Raw genomic sequence first — 22,211 nt, 5'->3', positions numbered from 1 at the left:
TATATATATATATATATATATATATATATATATATATATATATATAAAACTTTCTCTGTTTATTAATTCCAAAATGCGGTAAGCTTTATCAAGCTTGTCGCACTATTGCTAGGGCATAAGAATGCCCTTGAGAGTATTTACTCTACACCCTAAATCGGGTTCCAATTTCGATCTCCTTTAGATAGATAAATAATGACCTATATTGAGTTAATCTAAGACCCAAAAATCGAATTAAATTCTGAATTGATTCTAAACAAGTTCCTTAGCAGCTCTTAAAGAGAAAACAAAACTAAGAAATTCTTTTTCTTTGATTAGTTGTTACACTTCTATTTTCTTCCTACTCTGGTCCAAATTCCAGGAAGGGGCATGGCCCCCCTGCCCCCTCCCTGAGGGCGCCCATGGTAGCAACAAAAAAGAACAGATTTTCAGAACAAATACGAACCGAAAACTCCCAAGAACGTGCCTTCTTTGAACTGTTACTTAAATCCGTCCATCAAATAGTGATGATTAATAATAAGCTAAAGAAAATGTACAGGTACCTGGAGACTGGATCCGCTACCCAACAGAAAGGAAACAGGCAGAGCCGTTCCTAGCATTGGTGGTGCACAGGGAAAAATTTGTTACAGCGCCCTTCTCCCGAATCGAACATAGGCCAAAAAAGCGGAATCAAAGTGCAAAATTGGTTCTAAGTGGGCAACTGCCAAGCAGAGCTCTCCCCAAGCCACGGCATCCGGGGCAACTGCCCCGATTGCCCCCCTAAGAACAGCTCTGGAAACAGGGTTCTAATCATGTTTCTAATTTATCCTATGTGCTTAAAAGGATCAACTCTGAAATTCGTCGACTCCAGCGAAAATTCCAGGTGTTAATATTGATAAGTACTTGGCTACCAGATGCTTTCTTCTTCTTTTCAGCTTTTATTGCGGAAGATCTGACACAGAAACTGTTCCAAAAGAAAACTAAATAGAGTTCTGTCTGTGTTCACAAGAACAATAGTGAACACAAAATAATAAACTATTTTGTCAAGCTTTTCAGAGAGAAGAAACAACAAATACATACTATATAAAAAAATATCATTAATACTTGGGCCCGACCGATATATTGGCCGGCCGACATTCTCGGGCGAATATGAGGGTCACTGTCTTTATCAGATATCGGAAAAAAATATCGGATGTCGACCGATTTTTTTTTTTTTTTTTTTTTTTATGTGCAGGTTATCCAGAAAGGGGGCCAGATTTCCTCAGGTAATTTTGCATGTCCAGTCCCTGGGGACTAGGGACCAGCTAAATCTGACCAAGGCGGAGAGGGCAGCACAGATGACTCAAACGAAGCCAAAGTAAATTTGTTGTTAATACTTGTCAATACACACCTGGCAAAACAATGTTCGAAACGTGTGGTGAGTTCAAGAACGTACAACCAGAGAAGTTGTTCTTGTTTGTCTCCTGGATCCCAGATACAAGCACCGACCCCTAAATCAAAAGGCACTCAGTAACGCTAAAAGGCGGCTACGATAAGAAACGCAGAGTTAGACATTGGAAGAGACAAAATTAGCCACTGCAACAGAAGAGGAGGAAAACTCAAAACGAAGGAGAGTAGGCTAAGCAAGTTTGATTGACTGCCTCTTGATAACATGCTTGCAACTTGTCAGGAAGAAGAGTCAGCAGATAAACATGGAACTGGAAAGGTATATGCGTGAGGCTTCCATTGACTGGAAAAAGCTGTCCGTTAGAGTGGTGGCGAAATAACAGCAGTCGCTTCAAAAGACTGGCACAATTTGCTCAGAAGTATCTATTCTGTCCACCATCTTCTATCCCAATCGAAAGAGTTTTCAGCACAGTTGGGAACGTTTATGATGACAAACGAAGGTCTCTGAAAGGAGAAAATGCTAAAAAGTTGTACTTTCTGCAATAAAACTTGCCCCAGCTGGACTGGACTTATTAATCACTGTCCAGACTAGAACTTTGTTCGTTTTAAATGTTTTTCTAAATATTTTCTGAATAAATCTTTTTTGCATTATTTGGAATCCACAGTGAATTATTGAGGTTGTTCTTCTGTGTGTAATAGACAAGGGAGAAACATGTGAGTATGAATAAGGACAGAGAATGCAGGGCTTAAGCTTTAGGTAAGGATTTTTTTTTCGGGGGGGGGGGGAATTTAACGGCAAATTACATTGGTATCTTGTCGGTACGATACCGGTATATCGGTATCTGACCCCACAAATCCATATCGGTCAGGCCCTAATTTATACACATTTGGGATTACCATATAAGCCTAGGACAATATTCCTTTGGAACCCCTGCAACCCAGCATACCTCCGCCGCGTGCCACTCCCAAATGTAATTAAAACGAAAAAGAAAATATTGAGAAAAAGGTAAAACTTGTAATAAGACAGTGAACTTTGCAAAAATAAAATCTCTTGTGTAAAGATAATAACACATAGGCCTACATGAATATTTTAGGTCCACATCTGGGTACTTTATCAACGAGAAAAAAAATGAAAGAAAAAACACAACTAGCTTAAACAAACGAACAGCTACATAAAAAGAAACATAAACGCTATAAAAAAAATAAATAAAAATAGCGTTTCATAAACAATAATTGTTGTGCGTGTGTGTGTATCTGTGCGTGTGCGCGTGTGTATGTGTATATACATGTATGTATTTGTATATGTGTTAGTGTATGTGTGTTTGTATATGTATGTGCCTGTGCGTGACTATTTTTTCTCTCTTTTTTTTTTAATGAGCAAATAATGAAAGGAACTAACGTTAATACCAAAATAACAAGTTGGAATTTCTAATTTGGGGGTTAGAATACGATTAAGTTTTAAAAGATTCCAGACGGAAACCATTATTATTCCTAATAGAATAGATAAAATTATCTATGGTTTGCACCTTATTAATGTTTTAAGATTGTTATTATGATTAGTTTTTTGAAGATCATTAGACATTCATAAATAGAACAAAAATAGTCTTACGCCATATTTGTTCATACTGTTAGGTCTTCCTTTGGGGACGTCAGCATTTTCAAAATTCTTCAATTCTTCTAAGAGAAGGTCACAGAATTCATTAGAAAATACAGGAAACGAATAGTATCTTTTTTGCTTATTTCCTTCCAACTGCGAAACCAGTTGATGAGGGGATGAGTCGGACACCAACTTAGTAATTTCAAGGAATCTTTCATGAAAATAGTCTTCCTAGAAAATAAAAAAAATGAATCAGCATAAATTCTAATATACTCTTACATTACCAACTGAATGACTGTATTTTTCATAATACTTAGGGCTCTTATTAATTTGTCATTTATTATAGTCTACTTGTACTGTTGCAGCTCCAGATAACAAGAATAAATGAGTAATAAAAAACTTTATTTTATTGGATTCCTTTCCAGCCGGCATTGTTCAGTTTTACTGAGGTCCATCAAATAAAGAAAGAAGCAACAAAAGAACTATACTATCCCCTAAGGCGTATAAATTGCCTGCCCAAATAGGCAAAAATCGAACTTTTGAAAATTATAAGCATCGAGCACGGACAATATTGAAGGGGCCATTGTCCTGGTTCAGTTCTTCAATCATACATATAAAGACTCCTTGTGTGATTCTGGTTCAAATAAGCATACCATCCTACTTAAGAGTTGGCATTTGTAAGATCAAAGGGGGGTTACGGAGGAGACAAAAGCCACTTTATGCTTTCATTAGTACAGGTTATAAATATTTGGGTAATTCTGTTTCAAATAAGGTACAGCCGGTCTACCTTTCTTCTAAAGAATTAGCACTAGGGAGGGCGAAAGGAGATGATGGAGAGGCTAAACTAGTGTTTACAATATCAGTTTCAAGGACTTGATGAAAATGGTTTCGGATTTCGGAGAAATAAAATAAAATTTCCCTGAAGAACTCTGGGATGAAAAATAGATATACTGATATCTATGTCCAGAGGCGTTAAAAACACTTTAATCAGAAAAAAACAATGCAGGCCTAACAACTCAAATCTTTTTCACAAGAACTAACGTATACTTAACAATCACGAGATGTCGTTAGGGATATACCTGCTTAAAAGGAGGAAGGGGATTTCCATCTACTGAAATTTGTAAAATTGCAATATTTTTATTTCCTGTCCTCCTTAAAACTGAGCCTGCGTCACACAATAAAACTTTAATATTATGTTCAGCAACTATGTAAGTATTTCAGTGAACGAGAAGGGGTTTCCGTGGTAAAGCCCAGGATGCAAAATACAACTAACCCCCTTATTTTTTCACAAGTTACATGAGTCCTCTGGTTTTTATATGTCTTTTTTTTGCTAGGATAAGAAGTACAAAGATGAAGGGAATATTTTTCTAAAGGGGTGGGAGTGACAGAGGAGCGCCAGACCTTCTCTGGCCATTAAATTACTTATGAACCAAATCAGTATTTAGCTCGTTTTTGCACGAGTATGGTATTCATTCTCAAGCAGTAATATTAAACAATAAGCGTTTCTCCCGCATCAAAACACTAATACTCAGTAGGTAAAAAGGTCGGCCATACACAACAAACAAAAAGCACCAATGCAAACATTATACTGAGCACCTCTATCTACCAGTAAAAAAATATGTTTCAAAAGCAAATTGCACTAACCTGCAGTTTAAAGATTTCTGGATGCAAACGTTTATATTTTATCTTAATTTCCTCAGATCGCTTCTTGTTGGTACTAAAAACATTCTTCCTCCTAGCAACTTCTTCTTTAACCTAAACAGTAAAAAGAAATAAATAATAACAAGAAATTTCCGACCTCAAAATGACCATAGACGCAGCGGCAGCTGTGACCTAGCAAAGAGCGAAACATGATCCATCGTCCTTGAAAATTATAAAACGTGTTTTTAAACTACCTGTTTAAAGCGAAAAAATATGGCATTGTCACTGACTTGAAAACCATCATTATTATTCCGGTTCGGCTAGTGTTGCAAAATTACCGTAAAATAAGGTAAAATTGGTAAAATAGAGTAAAATATGGTACTCCCTAGGAAACACAGTGGTGTTTTAGAATTGCTCTGTAGCTGAAAAACCATTTGAACTTTTCTTTTTAAGCATCACTTTCAGATTTTAATGAAATATTTTGATGATTCTGATTTTTCTGGGCTTAAAAAAGATTTTTTTTTCATCAATTTAATTAATAGTCTAATTTATCCCTTTAGTAATCTTGTTTCTTGGGTAATACCTCAGCACTTCTGCAGTGTCCGATTTCGGACATCCATTTTGTAAAAAAAAACCAAAAAAAATAAATATTATTTGGGACTGCAATTTTTTTCTATATTTAAACGTAAGAAATGTTATCCTAACAGCCTTGCATATTTGAAAAGCGGCATTCAGCCACATTTCTCATATCATATAGATGTTATTTTCATTTATTTATAAAAGCACCAAATACAAGTAAAAAAAAGTGGTGTGTAACACTTTGGTGGCTTTGATTAACAAAGCACTGGATCATTATAGCAGAACATTCAGTCACTTTCAATCATTAAGACCGTCTTCAACAAGATCTACTGACAAATCTAGCTCCTCTCCTTCCGACTCAGATTCTGATGACTGTACCTGTCCCGAAGCCCCCGTCCCCCCCCCCCCAACTAAATTCTTGGATATGGCCCTGCGGATTATATATAAATTTCTGCCTCCAATCTCCCTTCGTCACTCCCTTAGAACATATATATATATATATATATATATATATATATATATATATATATATATATATATATATATATATATATATATATATATATATATATATATATATATATATATATATATATATATATATATATATATATCAGTGTCTTCTACTCTGGTAATGGTTTAGCAAAAAAATTAATATGCTGATAGAGCCAAACACAGAAATTTGCACTGTTAGGTAAGTAGCAATCTCATTCGAGGAGCATATTCCTTTGCACAAAAACTTCACAATATAATGTTTTGGGGTTTATCTCAGTTATACACAAGCAAGTTGGTTAAACAAGTCCACTAAATGAATGTACTGATAAAGCTTGATCTAAGGCAGTACTTTACTTAAAGTAAAATACAATGAAAAGGTTCACTTTGGGTTTCTGAGGACATGTGAAAAATCATACAGAAGGAATCAGTTGGACTATAGACTTTGTGATTTATTAACTGATAAAAGAGCTTACCAGCACACACAAAGTTAACAACTGCAGAAAAAAAAATACTCCACTTATAAGATAAGGGATATCCAAATGAACTTATATTTGTCCTTTGAAAGCCATAGAGCCAATACAAAACAGTCCTTACGCTATTTAAACCCAAGGTTGCCTACCCCCATGGAGCTGGCTTGGTCAACTACAGGACTCTGCGATCTAGAGGGAGGGGAAAGCAATAAGCCCCATGTGTCTAACCAAATTCTACTACTGCAATTCTACTATACTACAAGTTTCATATTTCTCTTTCAACAGCTTTAAAAACTCATAATGATTAGCAACTAGAAAAAAGATTTTATGTCTCAATTCAAAAATTAAAAAAGCTTACTTGTTTCAATGTTTCATCTAAAGAAAGCCCCGCACCTCTGATTACCTGAAAAATAAGTAGGCTTAATAATGCAGGATTACAATTTTAGCCAAGAAATTTTAGGAAATTTTAGCAAGGAATTTTTTTATATTTAGGGGGATCAGTGAAATTAGGTATCATAATTACTCTCCAAGTAACATTTTCCTTGGCTAGATCTAGCCCAGTAATTATAAATTAATGCAAACGTTCACCAAGTTGTTGATGTGTGAACGTTTGCATGAAGACAAAATTTCAATAGATAAGTCACTGAGATTCGAAAATAAAAATTAAAACTTTGATTCCGCCTTAGCCCTGCATATCTTCGAAAATCCTACACATTTGGTACTTTTTGAGGAGGCAACTTTAATATCTACTGTAAATGGCCTACCGCAATCTTTTAAAGAGGTAATTGAGATAAAAAATATATAAACAGAAATTTGGGTATAAATAGAGACACCGGAGATATTTCTTTAAGTCCAATTTATAACAGCTTAATTTCAAAAGACTCAATATTTTCGCCCAGTCTAATTTAAGACAACCGGTCCACATGCCTAATGAATATCGAAATTGTAGAATGGCAAAGTCTATTGCCAGGCAACGAGTACTTATTCAATCCAATTGGTGATTGTTTCTTTCATTTATTTCAGGCTCGTTTTTTTTTATTCAGTGTCTATTCTACTCTCGTTAGATTTACTTCGGAAGGTTAGATTTTGTTATGATTTTTTTTTTTTTTTTTTTTTTTTTTTAGCACTGAAGACGACTTGGCAGTGGTCCTTGTCGAAATATTTGTTTGTTCTTCGTCACCATATTTTGCCACTGGCTTAAAAAATCCTCGTTTTCTCACCTTTTTGATTTTATTTTTTATTTATTATTTCCTTTCCTCTCTTGTTTTCCATATGTAATTTAATTTTTATGCTACTTCTATTTATTTAAACTTTCTAGGAGCCAAAAAACATTTGATAGCATAAGACAATTGTTACAAATAAAAATATCTAAAGCCAAACTGGCCAGCCATGGCAAAAACAAAGAAATGAATATAAAGATGATAAATAGGTCCATAGCCAGTAAATAAAAACGAATAAAACAAAAAAATCAAACGAATATTTCGCCCGTATACTACAAGGCGTCTTAAGCATAAAAAAAAAAAAAAAACAACAACAAAAAACTAGAAACAAAAGCTACAAAAAAATAACTAAAAAATATATATAAAACTAAAATAGACCAACATAAAATATACAATTACAACATACAATTACTCACATATACAATTGGCAGCCACCTTCATGAAACCAGAAAAGTAACTGACTTTTCTGGTTTCATGAAGGTAGTTGCCATTTGTATATATGAGTAATTGTATATTATATTTCTTATGTTAGTCTATTTGAGTTATATATATATTATTTAGTTTTAGTTTCTAGCTTTTTTTCTATGCTGAAGACGCCTTGTTGTATTAGGGCGAAATATTCGTTTGATTCTTTTTGTTTTCTTCATTTTCATTTACTGGCCATAGGTCCGTTTGTCATCTTTATATTCATTTCTTTGTTTTTACAATTGTTGTAGTTTGAGAAAAGGGCGAGAAATCCCCCGTATAGGGATTCAGTCTAGAAGAAAATTACACCATCAACCTCTACATGTCTGAGAGTCCTAGAGCCAAGATTTCAGCCCTCTGTAAACAAAAAATCAAATATCAGGTAATATTGATGCAATATTTCCTTTCTGAACTAGACATTATCATAGGCAGCGCAATAGTACTGTCTAAGTAAAGAGCAAAGCAGGCCCTACATATTATTTATTATTTCTTTTTCATCAATGAACTTTATATTGAAGGAGTTGTCGTAAAATTTTTAGAGTGGCCTATTAGATTGGAAATTGAAAGTTGTAGTGGCCTTTTTAAAAATCTTTTTGGTACTCAGGGATACAATACACAGAGCTTTACTTGATATGGCAAATGGAATAACTATAAAGCACTAAAACAGCTCTAAAAGAAGCATAAGCTTGTCCATTTGCTGCTTTTTTCTTATAGTTATAATTCTATGAGCTTATCCTGATTGTCACAGATTATATGCAACATACCAGTACTCAATAAAAGAAAGGATTAGGATCTTCCACAAAGTGATAAAACTGTAAATCCTACCATTGATTGCAAATATTCAATTGCAGAATTTCATTTGGGTTCAGAAACATCTATTTTTGCTAGAGTATCAATCATATCTCCTGCATCACAAGAAATATCACTGTGAATACTTAGGTTTGCAAACATAATCTTTTGCCAATTGGTAGGTAATGTTTATTCAATGTGCCTGCATATAAAAAAATATGTTACAAAAAAAAAAAAAAAAAAAAAAAAAAAAAAAAAAAAACACCTTTGCTGTGTGAGTATCAAATGAAGGGTGAAGCAGTTGTCATATATATGATTAATTAAAAAAAGCTTTAACCACAAAATAACTTTTTCAAATAAAAGTGAAGAGCTCCACTAAACCAAAAATGAGCAGAAATAGAGTCAAATAATCTTCCAACTGTAAAACTACCACAAATCACCATCAATAAATAAATAAAACCCAAAACGAATAACGAATAGAAACTACAATAAATAACTGATTGAAACTCAAAACGAGCAGAAATTAACATGGGTAGGGCTGATAACAACAATGCTTTCCAAAGACCAGAATATAATTTGCACTTCAATGAAAAAAAAAATATAACGTGAATTGTCACTTTAATATACATATTAAACAAATAAAACAAGTTTTTTTCAACTGAAAGTAGGGAGCAAGATTAAAACGAAAAGAAATTACTCCGTACTATGTAGGGGTTACCCTCCTCCTCAATATCCTGCTCTTTACGCTAAAGTTTAACTGTTTTCACAATTTTTTAAGAAAGACTCCTGAAAAACAAGGGCCGTTTAATTAGAATAGGAAGCTATTCTAATAGCGCTAAAAGTTTTAGCGTGAAGAGCAAGGTATTGAAGAGGGGGACAATCCCTTCATATGCGGAATAATATCTGTTTGCTTTGAGTTTTACCATTGCTAATATGTAAATATACCATTGCTAATATGTAAAAATATGTAAATATTTTAGCAACTGCTATTACGGCCAAAATGATGGTCCGTAGAGTTGAATTTGGCTCTAAAAAAACGACACAAAAATTATAAAACAAGTTAGACAATGGAAAAACATTAGTAAATAAAAATCCTTTGAAAGGGTTGTATCTAAGAAATTGGAAAATAGGTTTTGAGTACTCAATCAAGAAAAAAACAACATTGTAATATGTTCCTTATACTTGTATGTATAACGGAGTATCTACAAGTACACCAACTTGCATTAATGGCTGTCAATCGGAACACCGTGCTCATTGGCGGCCACCGGGTTTGTTCACTCAATACTTAGGCATTTGAAATGTCCAGTCAGCCCATTGTTTGTATAATCCCTTGTTTAACTTCCATAATCACTACGTGATAATTATATGGGTGCTAGGAAAAAATCTGAATACGTTTGGATTTGGAATAAAAAATAAACTCCAGAATTTCATCTTTTTGAAATCCAAAAGGCCTAGACCCCCCCCCCCCCAAAAAAAGCCGAAAGAATATTGCTCAAAACTGTAACCGATAGAAACAAAGAGAAAATACCCAAACTGGTTTGCTCTAACGAGCACATCGAAGATTATTTTTACAGATAAGCTTTTAAATTTTTTGTAAGGAATTTCTTTTTCAGGGTTTAAATAAGAAAATCTGCAAAAATTACAGTATGCAGCACAAAGAGATGCCCGGGAGGGGGGGGGGGTCAAACAACTTTCCAGCAAATAAATTCTAAGCTGTTTGAAAAACCTATAACATTTTCGGGTAAAACCAATATCTGATATTTCTTAAAGAATACTAAAACTATTAAAAAATTAGCTGAAAAAAACACATTTTACTTTAGCGTATTACTAGTGTTTGATATTTGTCAGAGGAAGAAACTTCAATTTCGAGTACGTAATAAAATAAATAAATTATTTGTAAAAAACAATTGCGTATGAGCATATGAGTAACATCTGCAATATCTCTAGTTCAGTTTCTGTTTTGGTCAATATATAGGAAAAAATTTCCGTTTCGAATAAAAAAATTATAGGTTATTTGAAAGAAAATATTTGTTGACAAAAATTGTGTGATATGTGACTTTCTTTTTCAGATTTTAGTTATTATGGAATAAAAAACGAGTTTCGCGCAAATAAGCTCTAGGCTATTCGATGAACCTACTATATTTCAGAGTATAACTAATATCTGATATTTCTTGTTTTCAATTTGTCTTTTGTACCGACACTGAGGAAGAAACTTCCGTTTCAAGCGAGAGCAAGAGAACACAGTTATTTTGAGTCGCACGGGCCTACTACCTATATGATGTATTAACAAAATTAGATGACGTCATATTCAAAGAAAGAAATCACAAACTAATTACAACCACTGTTTGACAGAAAACATGACGTCACATTCTCTTTACAAGATGCACTCCTAAGATAGGATGACGTCATATTAAAAAGAAAGCTATCGCCATAGAAGTAATGCTCGCGTCACTTCAGTTTTTTCCGATACGTAGAAGAGAAAGGTGTTAGTCAGATACAACAACAAATTCAACATTAATATTTTATGTATTCATTTTTAAGGTCCTCCTTTGAGTCAACATGGAGGAAGTAAATTCCGTTTCAGTTAAATAAATTATAAATTATTAAAATAGAACAAAAACTTCAAGGTTTTAACAAATATTTGAAATTTCCTTTTCAGATTCTCTTTTAAGTCAACGTAGAAGAAGAAACTTTCGATTCGAGTATGTAAGTAACAAATTACTTGAAAAATAAACTTTAGGTTTAGCACATAGCTAATACTTGAAATTTCCCTTTTCATTGGGCGCATTCCGCGCCGCGATCATAACTAATGATGATTATTTTTAGATAAAAATTTGTTCCACGCCACCTAAATAAAAAGGAGGGGGGGCTCCGCCCAAGAGTAATTTCCGTTCCAGGTTTGTAAAATAATTAGTTATTTGTAATTCTAGTCGGGAGTTGAGTTAAAAATGGGCGGGATATAACAAGTCTTATCCGAATAGACAGCTGATAGAATTCCGTACAATAATATACTTGAGAATTATGAAATTAATGTATATGAATACATTTTCCTATAGATTTTTTTTGATATTTCTTACTCATAAAGGATGATTAAAATTTTTAACTTTTATACGGATATCTGCATTAAAAACCGCCAAGGGCATATCCAGGATTTTGTTTCGGGGGGGGGGGGTTAAAACACATATAGCGTATCTAAAAAAATTCTTTGATATTAGCCACATCTGACTAAATTTTGACTGAACTAAAAGCATCTCCATTCAATGGGGTAAACACCAACTTTTTGTGGATACACATTTATAGCATTTGAAGTAAGGGTCTCTTTGCTAGACCTAAGCCTATCTTGTAAAAAAGGGTTTAGATGAAGGCCGGCTATTTCGTAAGCCTAATATGGTATTTTTTTGTTTTTTTATATTATTTAGCTTGGTACCAAGTGAGCACACTACTCAACAGGTGAGTCACTTTAATTGATTTTTATTGTAAGCCACCCCTAGTTCTATAACCTTACGAACTGTTACCAATATTTTGAATTTTCAAAATACATGCCGAAAGTTCCCCGTCAAGACCGTTCAACCATGCATTTAATACTTATCATTTCCCTTTTCAGCTAATATTTGAGTCAACACAGAGGAAGAAACTTCAATTCCGAGTAGGTAAGTTAAAAATCGTTAAAGAAAATTAACAGTACTTTAGTAATTTTTTTCTTTTTTTCTAAATACATGGCGCCAAGCATAATTAAATATCTGATTTGCCGCTAGTCCTTTATCATGGTTTTTAAATGACTATTGATTCTTCGCTTAATTATAAAAGTCAACAGAGAAACATTTAGGGATAACTTCCTCAGGAAGATCATTCTAGATCGAAGTCAATATCTTTCTAGTGCAACGTCGGATGAAGCTGTTTTTCAAATTCTCGGCTTGCTAGCCTCAAGATAATTGGACCGAGCTGCTAGTGCCTAATATTTCTCTTTTTCAGAATATCTTTTGATTCAAAGTCAATCAAAAAACTTTTGTTTTGAGTAAATAAATTGTAAGTTATTTGGAAACAACTCCAGGGTTTGAGAAAACGATAAAGATTTACATCTTCCCTTTTAATTTTCTCTTCTGAATCGTCACCGAGGAAGAAAATTCAATTTCTAGTTATTAAGTAAAAAATTGCTTATGATCAACAATTGGGCTTTTCTGTATGATTAATGTATAGCATTTTTCTAAATATTATTTAATCAAATATGAAGGAAGAAAATTTCATTTCGAGTAAGTATGTTATAAATTATTTGAAAAAAAAACCTTTAAGATTTTATCAAAGCACAGACATTTAAATTTTCTTTTCAGGTTTTCTATTGAGTCAACACAGAAATGGAAATTTAAGATTCGAGTTAAAAGTAAATAATCTTTTAAGAAAACAATTTTGTTTGGTATATGACTCATATTTGATTTCCTTTTCTTTTTTTCAGATTTCAGTTATTATCGAGTTAAGAACAAATTTCGACCAAATATGGCAATATTACTATTGTACGTTAAGGTAAAACTAATATACTCGTTTTAAGTTAAAAATGGTTTCAGAACAACAACAGTGCTTTAGCAGATGACTAATGCTCGATAATTCTCTTGTTCAGACTGTTTTAACTCATCGTGAGGAAGAAATCTTTCTTTTTGAGCATGTAAGTTATAAATCATTTGAAAAATAACTTTTGACAAAAATAATTTCTCTATTCGTGTTCGTTGTTGAGTCAATACAGAGACAAAAACTTCAATTTCGAATGATTACTATTACTACTACTAACAACTCACCACAACACCAAGCCACCTGAGGCTAACACAGCTACGCAAAATCCTCCTCCATCCTAATCTACTCAAGCCTCCCTCTTTAAACCCTCCCAGAAAGTTCCCATTTCCTTTAAATCTTTCTTTGTGACATCCTCCCAACCCAACCACGGACAACCTGCCTTCCATTTAGCCCTAGACGGTTGGCCGAAAAGGACAATCTTCGGCAATCTGTCATCCTTCATCTGTAGAGCTTTAGTATATGGCTAAAAAATAATATTTCCTTTTTTCAGATCTTCTTTTGGTTCTAGATAGGCTACAGGAAGAACCTTTCTATCGAGTAAGTTGTAAATTACTTGGAAAGCAACTTAAGGGTTGCAGCAGATGACTTTACTATTTAAAATTTCCCGTTTTAGCAATTCTTTTGAGTCAACACGGAGGAAGAAACTTCAATTTCGAGTAGGTAAGTTAAAAATCATTTTAGAGAAACAATCTTGTTTGGCATATGACGGACATTTGATCATTTTTTCTTTTTTTTAGATTTAAGCAATTATGGAGTTTTAGAACCTGTTTCAAGCATATAAGTACTAAGCTATTTGATAAACCTTTTGTATTTTAGAGTAAAACTAATTTCTGTTATTTCCTGCTTTCGATTTCTTGCTTGTGTTAAAATTGAGGAAAAAACTTCCATTTCAAGTAAGAGCAAGAGAGCAAAATTACTATGAATCATGTTTTATCTATATGATGAGTTCGAAAAATGGAATGACATCATTTTCAAAATAAAGACTGCAAACTAATTACATCAACTCTTTAACACATGGCGCACTCATAAGATAGGATGATGTCATACTAAAGAGAAAGGTTATATACTGCAGTAATGCGCGCGTCATTTCAGTCTTTAGCTGTTCATAAAGAGAAAGGTAATAGTCAGATGCAAGTGAACAACACAAAAAAGCCTTGCTAAAGGGTTAAATGTTCAAAGGTTAACTAACTCTAGGTTTAAATGCTAAATACAAAAATTGAATGCTTAGAGTAAGAAAAGTAGTTTTAGTTAATTACTCACCAGGTATTGGATATTTTTGCTTAGAGTAGGACTACAACCTGAAATTATTATTTTATCAATACTGAACATATAGCTTTTTTAGGTTCTTTTTAGTCAAAATGTCCGGGAAACCTGTAGTTTCGAGTGAGAAACTTATAAAATATTCGAATATAGGTTTATTTTAAATATGACTAATATTTAAAATGTCTCTTTTTTAGATTCAATTTTGGTTGACAAGGCGGAAAAAATTTATAATTTAAATCAGCAAGTTATAAATCATTTGAAAACAGAATGTTCTGAAGCATATGACTTATATTTGATATTTGTCTTTTCAGGTCCCTTATTGAGTAGACATAGAAGAAAAAAGCTTTAGTTTCACGCAAGTTAATTACAAATCATTTGTAAAAAATGCTATTTAGCAAATGACTCATATTTGATATTTGTCTTTTTCAGGTTCCTTTTTGAGTAAACACGAAAGAGAAAAAACCTCAATTTCACGTAAATTAGTTATAAATTATTTAAAAAAAATTCTTAAGCATATGAATAATATTTGATATTTGCCTTTTTCAGGTTCCCTTTGAGTCAACATGGAAAAAAACAACTTCAATTTCACGTAAGTAAATTATAAATTATTTCAAAAAGATTGTTCCTAAGCATATAACTAACATTTGATAGATTTCTTTATAAGGTTCCCTCTGATTCAATATGGAAGAACACAACTTTAGTTTCACGTAACTAAGTTATATATTATTTCAAAAAGATTGTTCTTAAAGAAAAGCCTAATATTTGATTTTTGTCTTTTTCAGGTTCCCTCTGAGTTAACATGGAAGAAAACTATTGTTCTTAAGCATATGACTAATATTTGATAGGTTTTTTTTCAGGTTCCTTCTGAGTCAACATGGAAGAAAACAACTTTAGTTTCACGTAAGTAAGTTATAAAATATTTGAAAAAATTTGTACTCAAGCATATGACATATATTTGATATTTTATTTTTCAGGTTCCCTCTGAGTCAACTTGGAAGAAAACAACTTGAATTTCACGTCAGTAAGTTGTAAATTATTTGAAAACAATTGTTCTTAAGCATACTACTAATATTTGGTATTTGTCTTTTTCATTGTCTTTTTCAAGTTCCCTTTGACACGGAAGAAACAAACGTCAGTTTCACGTAAGTTATAAGCAATTTGAAAAAACAATATTCTTAAGCACATGAATAATATTTTATATTTTTCTTTTTCAGGTTCCCTTTGAGCTAACATGGAAGAAAACAGCTTCAGTCTCACGAAAGTAAGTTATAAATTATTTAAAATAACATTACTCCTAAGCATATGAGTAATACAACACTTTTTTTCAGGTTCCCTTTGAGTAAAAATGGAAGACAAAACCTAAGTTTCACGAAAGTAAGCTATAAATTATTGAAAAAAGATTGTTTTTAAGCATATGACTAATATTTGATATTTTTCTTTTTCAGGTTCCCCTTAAGTCATCATGGAAAAAACAAATTTCAGTTTCACGAAAGTAAGTTATATATTATTTGAAAAAGATTGTTCTAAACCATATGACTAATATTTGATATTTTTCGCTTTCAGATTCCCTTTGAATCAACATGGAAGAAAACAACTTCGGTTTCGCGTAAGTAGGTTATAAATTATTTAAAAAACTTATTCTTAAGCATATGAATAATATTTAATAATTTTTTCAGGTTCCCTTTGAGTCAAAATGGAAGACAAAAGCATATGACTAATATTTGGTATTTTCTTTTTCAGATTCCCCTTGAGTCATCATGGAAAAAACAAATTTCAGTTTCACGAAAGTAAGTTATATATTATTTGAAAAAGATTGTTCTAAACCATAAGACTAATATTTGATATTTTTCGCTTTCAGATTCCCTTTGAATCAAGATGAAAGAAAACAACTTCGGTTTCGCATAAGTAAATTATACATTATTTAAAAAAAATTATTCTTAAGCATATGAATAATATTTAATGATTTTTTCAGGTTCCCTTTGAGTCAAAATGGAAGAAAAAACCTAAATTTCACGAAAGAAAGTTATAAATAAATGGATAAAGATTGTTCTAAACCTTGTTCATATGAAAAAGGATTGTTTATATGAATAATATTTGATATTTTTCTTTTTCAGGTTCCTTTTGAGTCATGGAATAAAAAAATTTCAGTTTCACGTAAGTAAGTTACAAATAAATTCAAAAGGAGTATTATCAAGCATATGAATAATTTTTGCTATTTTTCTTTTTCAGGTTCCCTTTAAGTCAACATGGAATGAAAAAATTTTAGTTTTACGTAAGTTATAAATTATTTCAAAAAGATTGTTCTCAAACATATGAATAATATTTGATATTTTTCTTCTTCAGGTTCCCTTTGAGTCAACATGGAAGGAAACAACTTCAATTTTACGTACGTAAGTTATAAATTATTTGAAAAAGTTTGTTCTTAAGCATATAACTAATATTTGATATTTGTCTTAATCAAGTTCCCTTTTCAGTCAATCATTGAAGAAACAACCTCAGTTTCACGTAAGTTACAAACAATTTGAAAAAAATATACTTAAGCATGGAAGAAAAGAACTTCGGCTTCGCGTAGGTAAGTTATAAATTATTTTAAAAAAATATTCTTAAGCATATGAATAATATTTAATAATTTTTCAGGTTCCCTTTGAGTCAAAATGGAAGAAAAAAGCTAAGTTTCAAAAAGAAAGTTATAAATAAATGGATAAAGATTGTTCTAAACCTTGTTCATATGATAGTTCATATGAAAAAGGATTGTTCATATGAATGATATTTGATATTTTTCTTTTTCAGGTTCCCCTTGAGTCATGGAATGAAAAAATGCTCGTAAGCATATGACTAATATTTATTAGAAAATGGCTTTAGTTTCAAGTAAGTAAGTTATAAATTATTTTAAAAACATTATTCTTAAGTATATGACTAATATTTGATATTTTCTTTTTCAGGTTCCCTCTGAGTCAGCGTGGAAGGAAACAACTTGAATTTCACGTAAGTAAGTTATAAGTTATTTGAGTCAACAAGGAAGAAAACGACATCAGTTCGACGTTAGTAATTTATAAATTATTTCAAAAAGATTGTTCTTAACCATATGTCTAATATTTGATATTTTCTTTTTCAGGTTCCATTTGAGTCAACATAGAAGAAATCAACTTAAATTTCACGTAAGTAAGTTATAAATTATTTGAAATATATTATTCTTAAGCATATGTCTAATATCTGATATTTTTTTTTCAAGTTCCCTCTGAGCCAATATGGAAGAAAACAGCTTTAGTTTCCCATATGTAATCTATTAACTATTTGAAAAATATTGTTCTTAAACATACGACTAATATTTGATATTTTTTTTCTTTTCAGGTTCCTTCTGAGTCAACATTGAAGAAAAAAAACTTTAGTTTCACTTAAGTAAGTTACAATTTAATTAAAAAATTAATCGTAATCATATGACTAATATTTATTAGAAAACGGCTTTAGTTTCACGTAAGTAAGTAATTAATTATTTGAAAAACATTATTCTTAGTATATGACTAATGTTTGATATTTTCTTTTTCAGGTTTCCTCTGAGTCAACATGGAAGAAAACAACTTGAATTTCACGTACGTAAGTTATAAGTTATTTGAAAAAGTTTGTTCTTAAGCATATAACTAATATTTGATATTTGTCTTAATCAAGTTCCCTTTTGAGTCAATCATTGAAGAAACTACCTCAGTTTCACGTAAGTTACAAACAATTTGAAAAAAATATACTTAAGCATATAAATAATATTTGATATTTTACTTTTTCAGGTTCCCTTTGAGTTAAAATGGAAGAAAAAAGTTTCAGTTTCACACAAAGTTATAAATTATTTAAAAGAAAATATTTTTAAGCAGATGAATAATATTTAATATTTTTTTTCAGGTTCCCCTTGAGTCAAAATAGAAGAAAAAACCTAAGTTTTACGAAAGTAAGTTATAAATTATTGGATAGATTGTTCTTAAGCATATGACTAATATTTGATATTTTTCTTTTTCAGGTTCCCCATGAGTTATCATGGAAGAAAAAAATTCAGTTTCACGTATGTAAGTTATATATTATTTGAAAAAGATTGTTCTAAACCATATGACTAATACTTGATATTTTTCTTTTTTCAGGTTCCCCTTGAGTCATCATGGAAGAAAAAATTTCGGTTTCATGTAAGTAAGTTATAAATTATTTGAAAAAGATTGTTCTAAACCATATGACTAATATTTGATATTTTTCTTTTCCAATTTCCCTCTGAGTCAGCATGGAAGAAAACAAATTTAGTTTCACGTAAGTAAGTTATAAATTATTTGAAATAGATTGTTCTTAAGTATATAACTAATAGTTGATATATTTCTTTTTCAGGTTCACTTTGAGTCAACACGGAAGAAAACCAATTCAGTTTCATGTACCTAACTTACAACAGATTGTTCTTAAAAATATGACTAATATTTTGTATTTTTTGTCAGGCTCCCTCTGGGACAAAATGGAAGAAAACAACTTTAGTTTCACATATGTAAGTTATACATTATTTGAAAAAGATTGTTCTTAAGCATACGACTAATTTTTGATATTTTTTGTCAAGTTCCCTTTGAGACAACATGGAAGAAAACAAGTTTAGTTTTACGTAAGTTTCCTCTTAGTCAACATGGTTATTTTCTTTTTTTCAGGTTCCCTCTGAATCAACGTGAAAGAAAACAACTTTATTTTCACATATGTAAGCTATAAACTATTTGAAAAATATTGTTCTTAAAAATATGACTAATATTTGATATTTTTTTCTTTTCAGGTTCCTTCTGAGTCAACATGGAAGAAAAAACTTTAGTTTCATATAAGCAAGCTATAACTTATTTGAAAAACATTGTTCTTAAGCAAATGACTAATATTTGATATATTTTCTTTTTCGGTTTTTTTTTCTGAGTCAACAAGGAAGACAACGACATCAGTTCGACGTTACTAATTTATAAATTATTTCAAAAAGATTGTTCTTAACCATATGTCTAATATTTGATATTTTCTTTTTCAGGTTCCATTTGAGTCAACATAGAAGAAATCAACTTAAATTTCACGTAAGTTATAAATTATTTGAAAAATATTATTCTTAAGCATATGTCTAATATCTGATATTTTTTTTTCAAGTTCCCTCTGAGCCAATATGGAAGAAAACAGCTTTAGTTTCCCATATGTAAGCTATAAACTATTTGAAAAATACTGTTCTTAAATATACGACTAATATTTGATATTTTTTTTCTTTTCAGGTTCCTTCTGAGTCAACATGGAAGAAAATAACTTCAGTTTCACGTAAGTAAGTTATAATTTATTTCAAAAAAAATGCTCGTAAGCATATGACTAATATTTATTAGAAAATGGCTGTAGTTTCACGTAAGTAAGTCATAAATTATTTGAAAAACATTATAATTAAGTATATGACTAATGTTTGATATTTTCTTTTTCAGGTTCTCTTTGAGTCAACATGGAAGGAAACAACTTCAATTTCACGTAAGTAAGTTATAAGTTATTTGAAAAAGTTTGTTCTTAAGCATATAACTAATATTTGATATTTGTCTTAATCAAGTTCCCTTTTGAGTCAATCATTGAAGACACTACCTCAGTTTCACGTAAGTTACAAACAATTTGAAAAAAATATACTTAAGCATATAAATAATATTTGATATTTTACTTTTTCAGGTTCCCTTTGAGTTAAAATGGAAGAAAAAAGTTTCAGTTTCACACAAAGTTATAAATTATTTAAAAGAAAATATTTTTAAGCAGATGAATAATATTTCATATTTTTTTTCAGGTTCCCCTTGAGTCAAAATAGAAGAAAAAACCTAAGTTTTACGAAAGTAAGTTATAAATTATTGGATAGATTGTTCTTAAGCATATGACTAATATTTGATATTTTTCTTTCTCAGGTTCCCCATGAGTTATCATGGAAGAAAAATTCAGTTTCACGTATGTAAGTTATATATTATTTGAAAAAGATTGTTCTAAACCATATGACTAATACTTGATATTTTTGTTTTTTCAGGTTCCCCTTGAGTCATCATGGAAGAAAAAATTTCAGTTTCATGTAAGTAAGTTATAAATTATTTGAAAAAGATTGTTCTAAACCTTATGACTAATATTTGATATTTTTCTTTTCCAAGTTCCTTCTGAGTCAGCATGGAAGAAAACAAATTTAGTTTCACGTAAGTAAGTTATAAATTATTTGAAATAGATTGTTCTTAAGTATATAACTAATAGTTGATATATTTCTTTTTCAGGTTCACTTTGAGTCAACACGGAAGAAAACCAATTCAGTTTCATGTACCTAACTTACAACAGATTGTTCTTAAGCATATGACTAATATTTTGTATTTTTTGTCAGGCTCCCTCTGGGACAAAATGGAAGAAAACAACTTTAGTTTCAAATATGTAAGTTATACATTATTTGAAAAAGATTGTTCTTAAGCATACGACTAATTTTTGATATTTTTTGTCAAGTTCCCTTTGAGACAACATGGAAGAAAACAAGTTTAGTTTTACGCAAGATTCCTCTTAGTCAACATGGTTATTTTCTTTTTTTCAGGTTCCCTCTGAATCAACGTGAAAGAAAACAACTTTATTTTCAGATATGTAAGCTATAAACTATTTGAAAAATATTATTCTTAAACATATGACTAATATTTGATATTTTTTTTCTTTTCAGGTTCCTTCTGAGTCAACATGGAAGAAAAAACTTTGGTTTACTATAAGCAAGCTATAACTTATTTGAAAAACATTTTTCTTAAGAAAATGACTAATATTTGATATATTTTCTTTTTCGTTTTTTTTTGAGTCAACAAGGAAGACAACGACATCAGTTCGACGTTAGTAATTTATAAATTATTTCATAAAGATTGTTCTTAACCATATGTCTAATATTTGATATTTTCTTTTTCAGGTTCCATTTGAGTCAACATAGAAGAAAACAACTTAAATTTCACGTAAGTTATAAATTATTTGAAAATATTATTCTTAAGCATATGTCTAATATCTGATATTTTTCTTTTTCAAGTTCCCTCTGAGCCAATATTGAAGAAAAAAACTTTAGTTTCCCATATGTAATCTATTAACTATTTGAAAAATACTGTTCTTAAATATACTACTAATATTTGATATTTTTTTTATTTTCAGGTTCCTTCTGAGTCAACATGGAAGAAAATAACTTCAGTTTCACGTAAGTAAGTTATAATTTATTTAAAAAATTACTCGTAAGCATATGACTAATATTTATTAGAAAACGGCTTTAGTTTCACGTAAGTAAGTTATTAATTATTTGAAAAACATTATTCTTAGTATATGACTAATGTTTGATATCTTTCTTTTTCAGGTTCCCTCTGAGTCAACACGGAAGAAAAACAACTTTATAAGATTGTTCTAAAGCATGTGACTAATAGTTGATATTTTCTTTTTCAGATTCTCTTTGAGTCAACATGAAAGAAAACACCTTTAGTTTCACGTAAGTAAATTATAAATTATTTGAAAAACATTATTCTAAAGAATATGACTAATAATTTATGTTTTTCTTTTCCAGCTTTCCTCTGGGTCAACGTTGATGACAACAACTTTAGTTTCAGATAAGTAAGTTATAAATTATTTCAAGAAGATTGTTCTTAAGCATATGACTAAAATTTTATATTTTTCTTTTTCAGGTTCAATCTGAGTCAACATAGATGAAAACAACTTTAGCTCAAGTAAGTAAGTTACAAATTATTTGAAAAATTTTTTTCTTAAACATATGACTAATAT

General features: G+C 30.8%; 1 protein-coding gene across 6 annotated transcripts in view; it reads right to left on the bottom strand.

Annotated features, from left to right (window-relative positions):
* The window catches only part of LOC148954523 (2-oxoglutarate and iron-dependent oxygenase domain-containing protein 2-like), a 119,674-nt gene that overhangs the window by 47,370 nt on the left and 50,093 nt on the right, over positions 1-22,211 (bottom strand). For 3 of the 6 annotated variants that reach the window (XM_089086570.1, XM_089086569.1, XM_089086572.1), the window contains exons 2-5: positions 14,442-14,479; positions 6,503-6,547; positions 4,604-4,714; positions 2,972-3,190 (exon numbers count right to left, since the gene is read on the bottom strand). In XM_089086570.1, the coding sequence (XP_088942696.1) occupies positions 2,972-3,190; positions 4,604-4,714; positions 6,503-6,547; positions 14,442-14,479 (413 nt within the window). The remainder of the gene's footprint in view (positions 1-2,971; positions 3,191-4,603; positions 4,715-6,502; positions 6,548-14,441; positions 14,480-22,211) is intronic. The other 3 variants (XM_089086571.1, XM_089086574.1, XM_089086573.1) reach the window with 1 other exon arrangement.

The sequence above is a fragment of the Artemia sp. Qi Xiang Cuo genome, chromosome 3 (assembly GCF_049724085.1).
Source record: "Artemia sp. Qi Xiang Cuo chromosome 3, ASM4972408v1, whole genome shotgun sequence".
Taxonomy (NCBI): domain Eukaryota; kingdom Metazoa; phylum Arthropoda; class Branchiopoda; order Anostraca; family Artemiidae; genus Artemia; species Artemia sp. Qi Xiang Cuo.
This window is presented reverse-complemented; position numbering and strand designations above follow the sequence as displayed.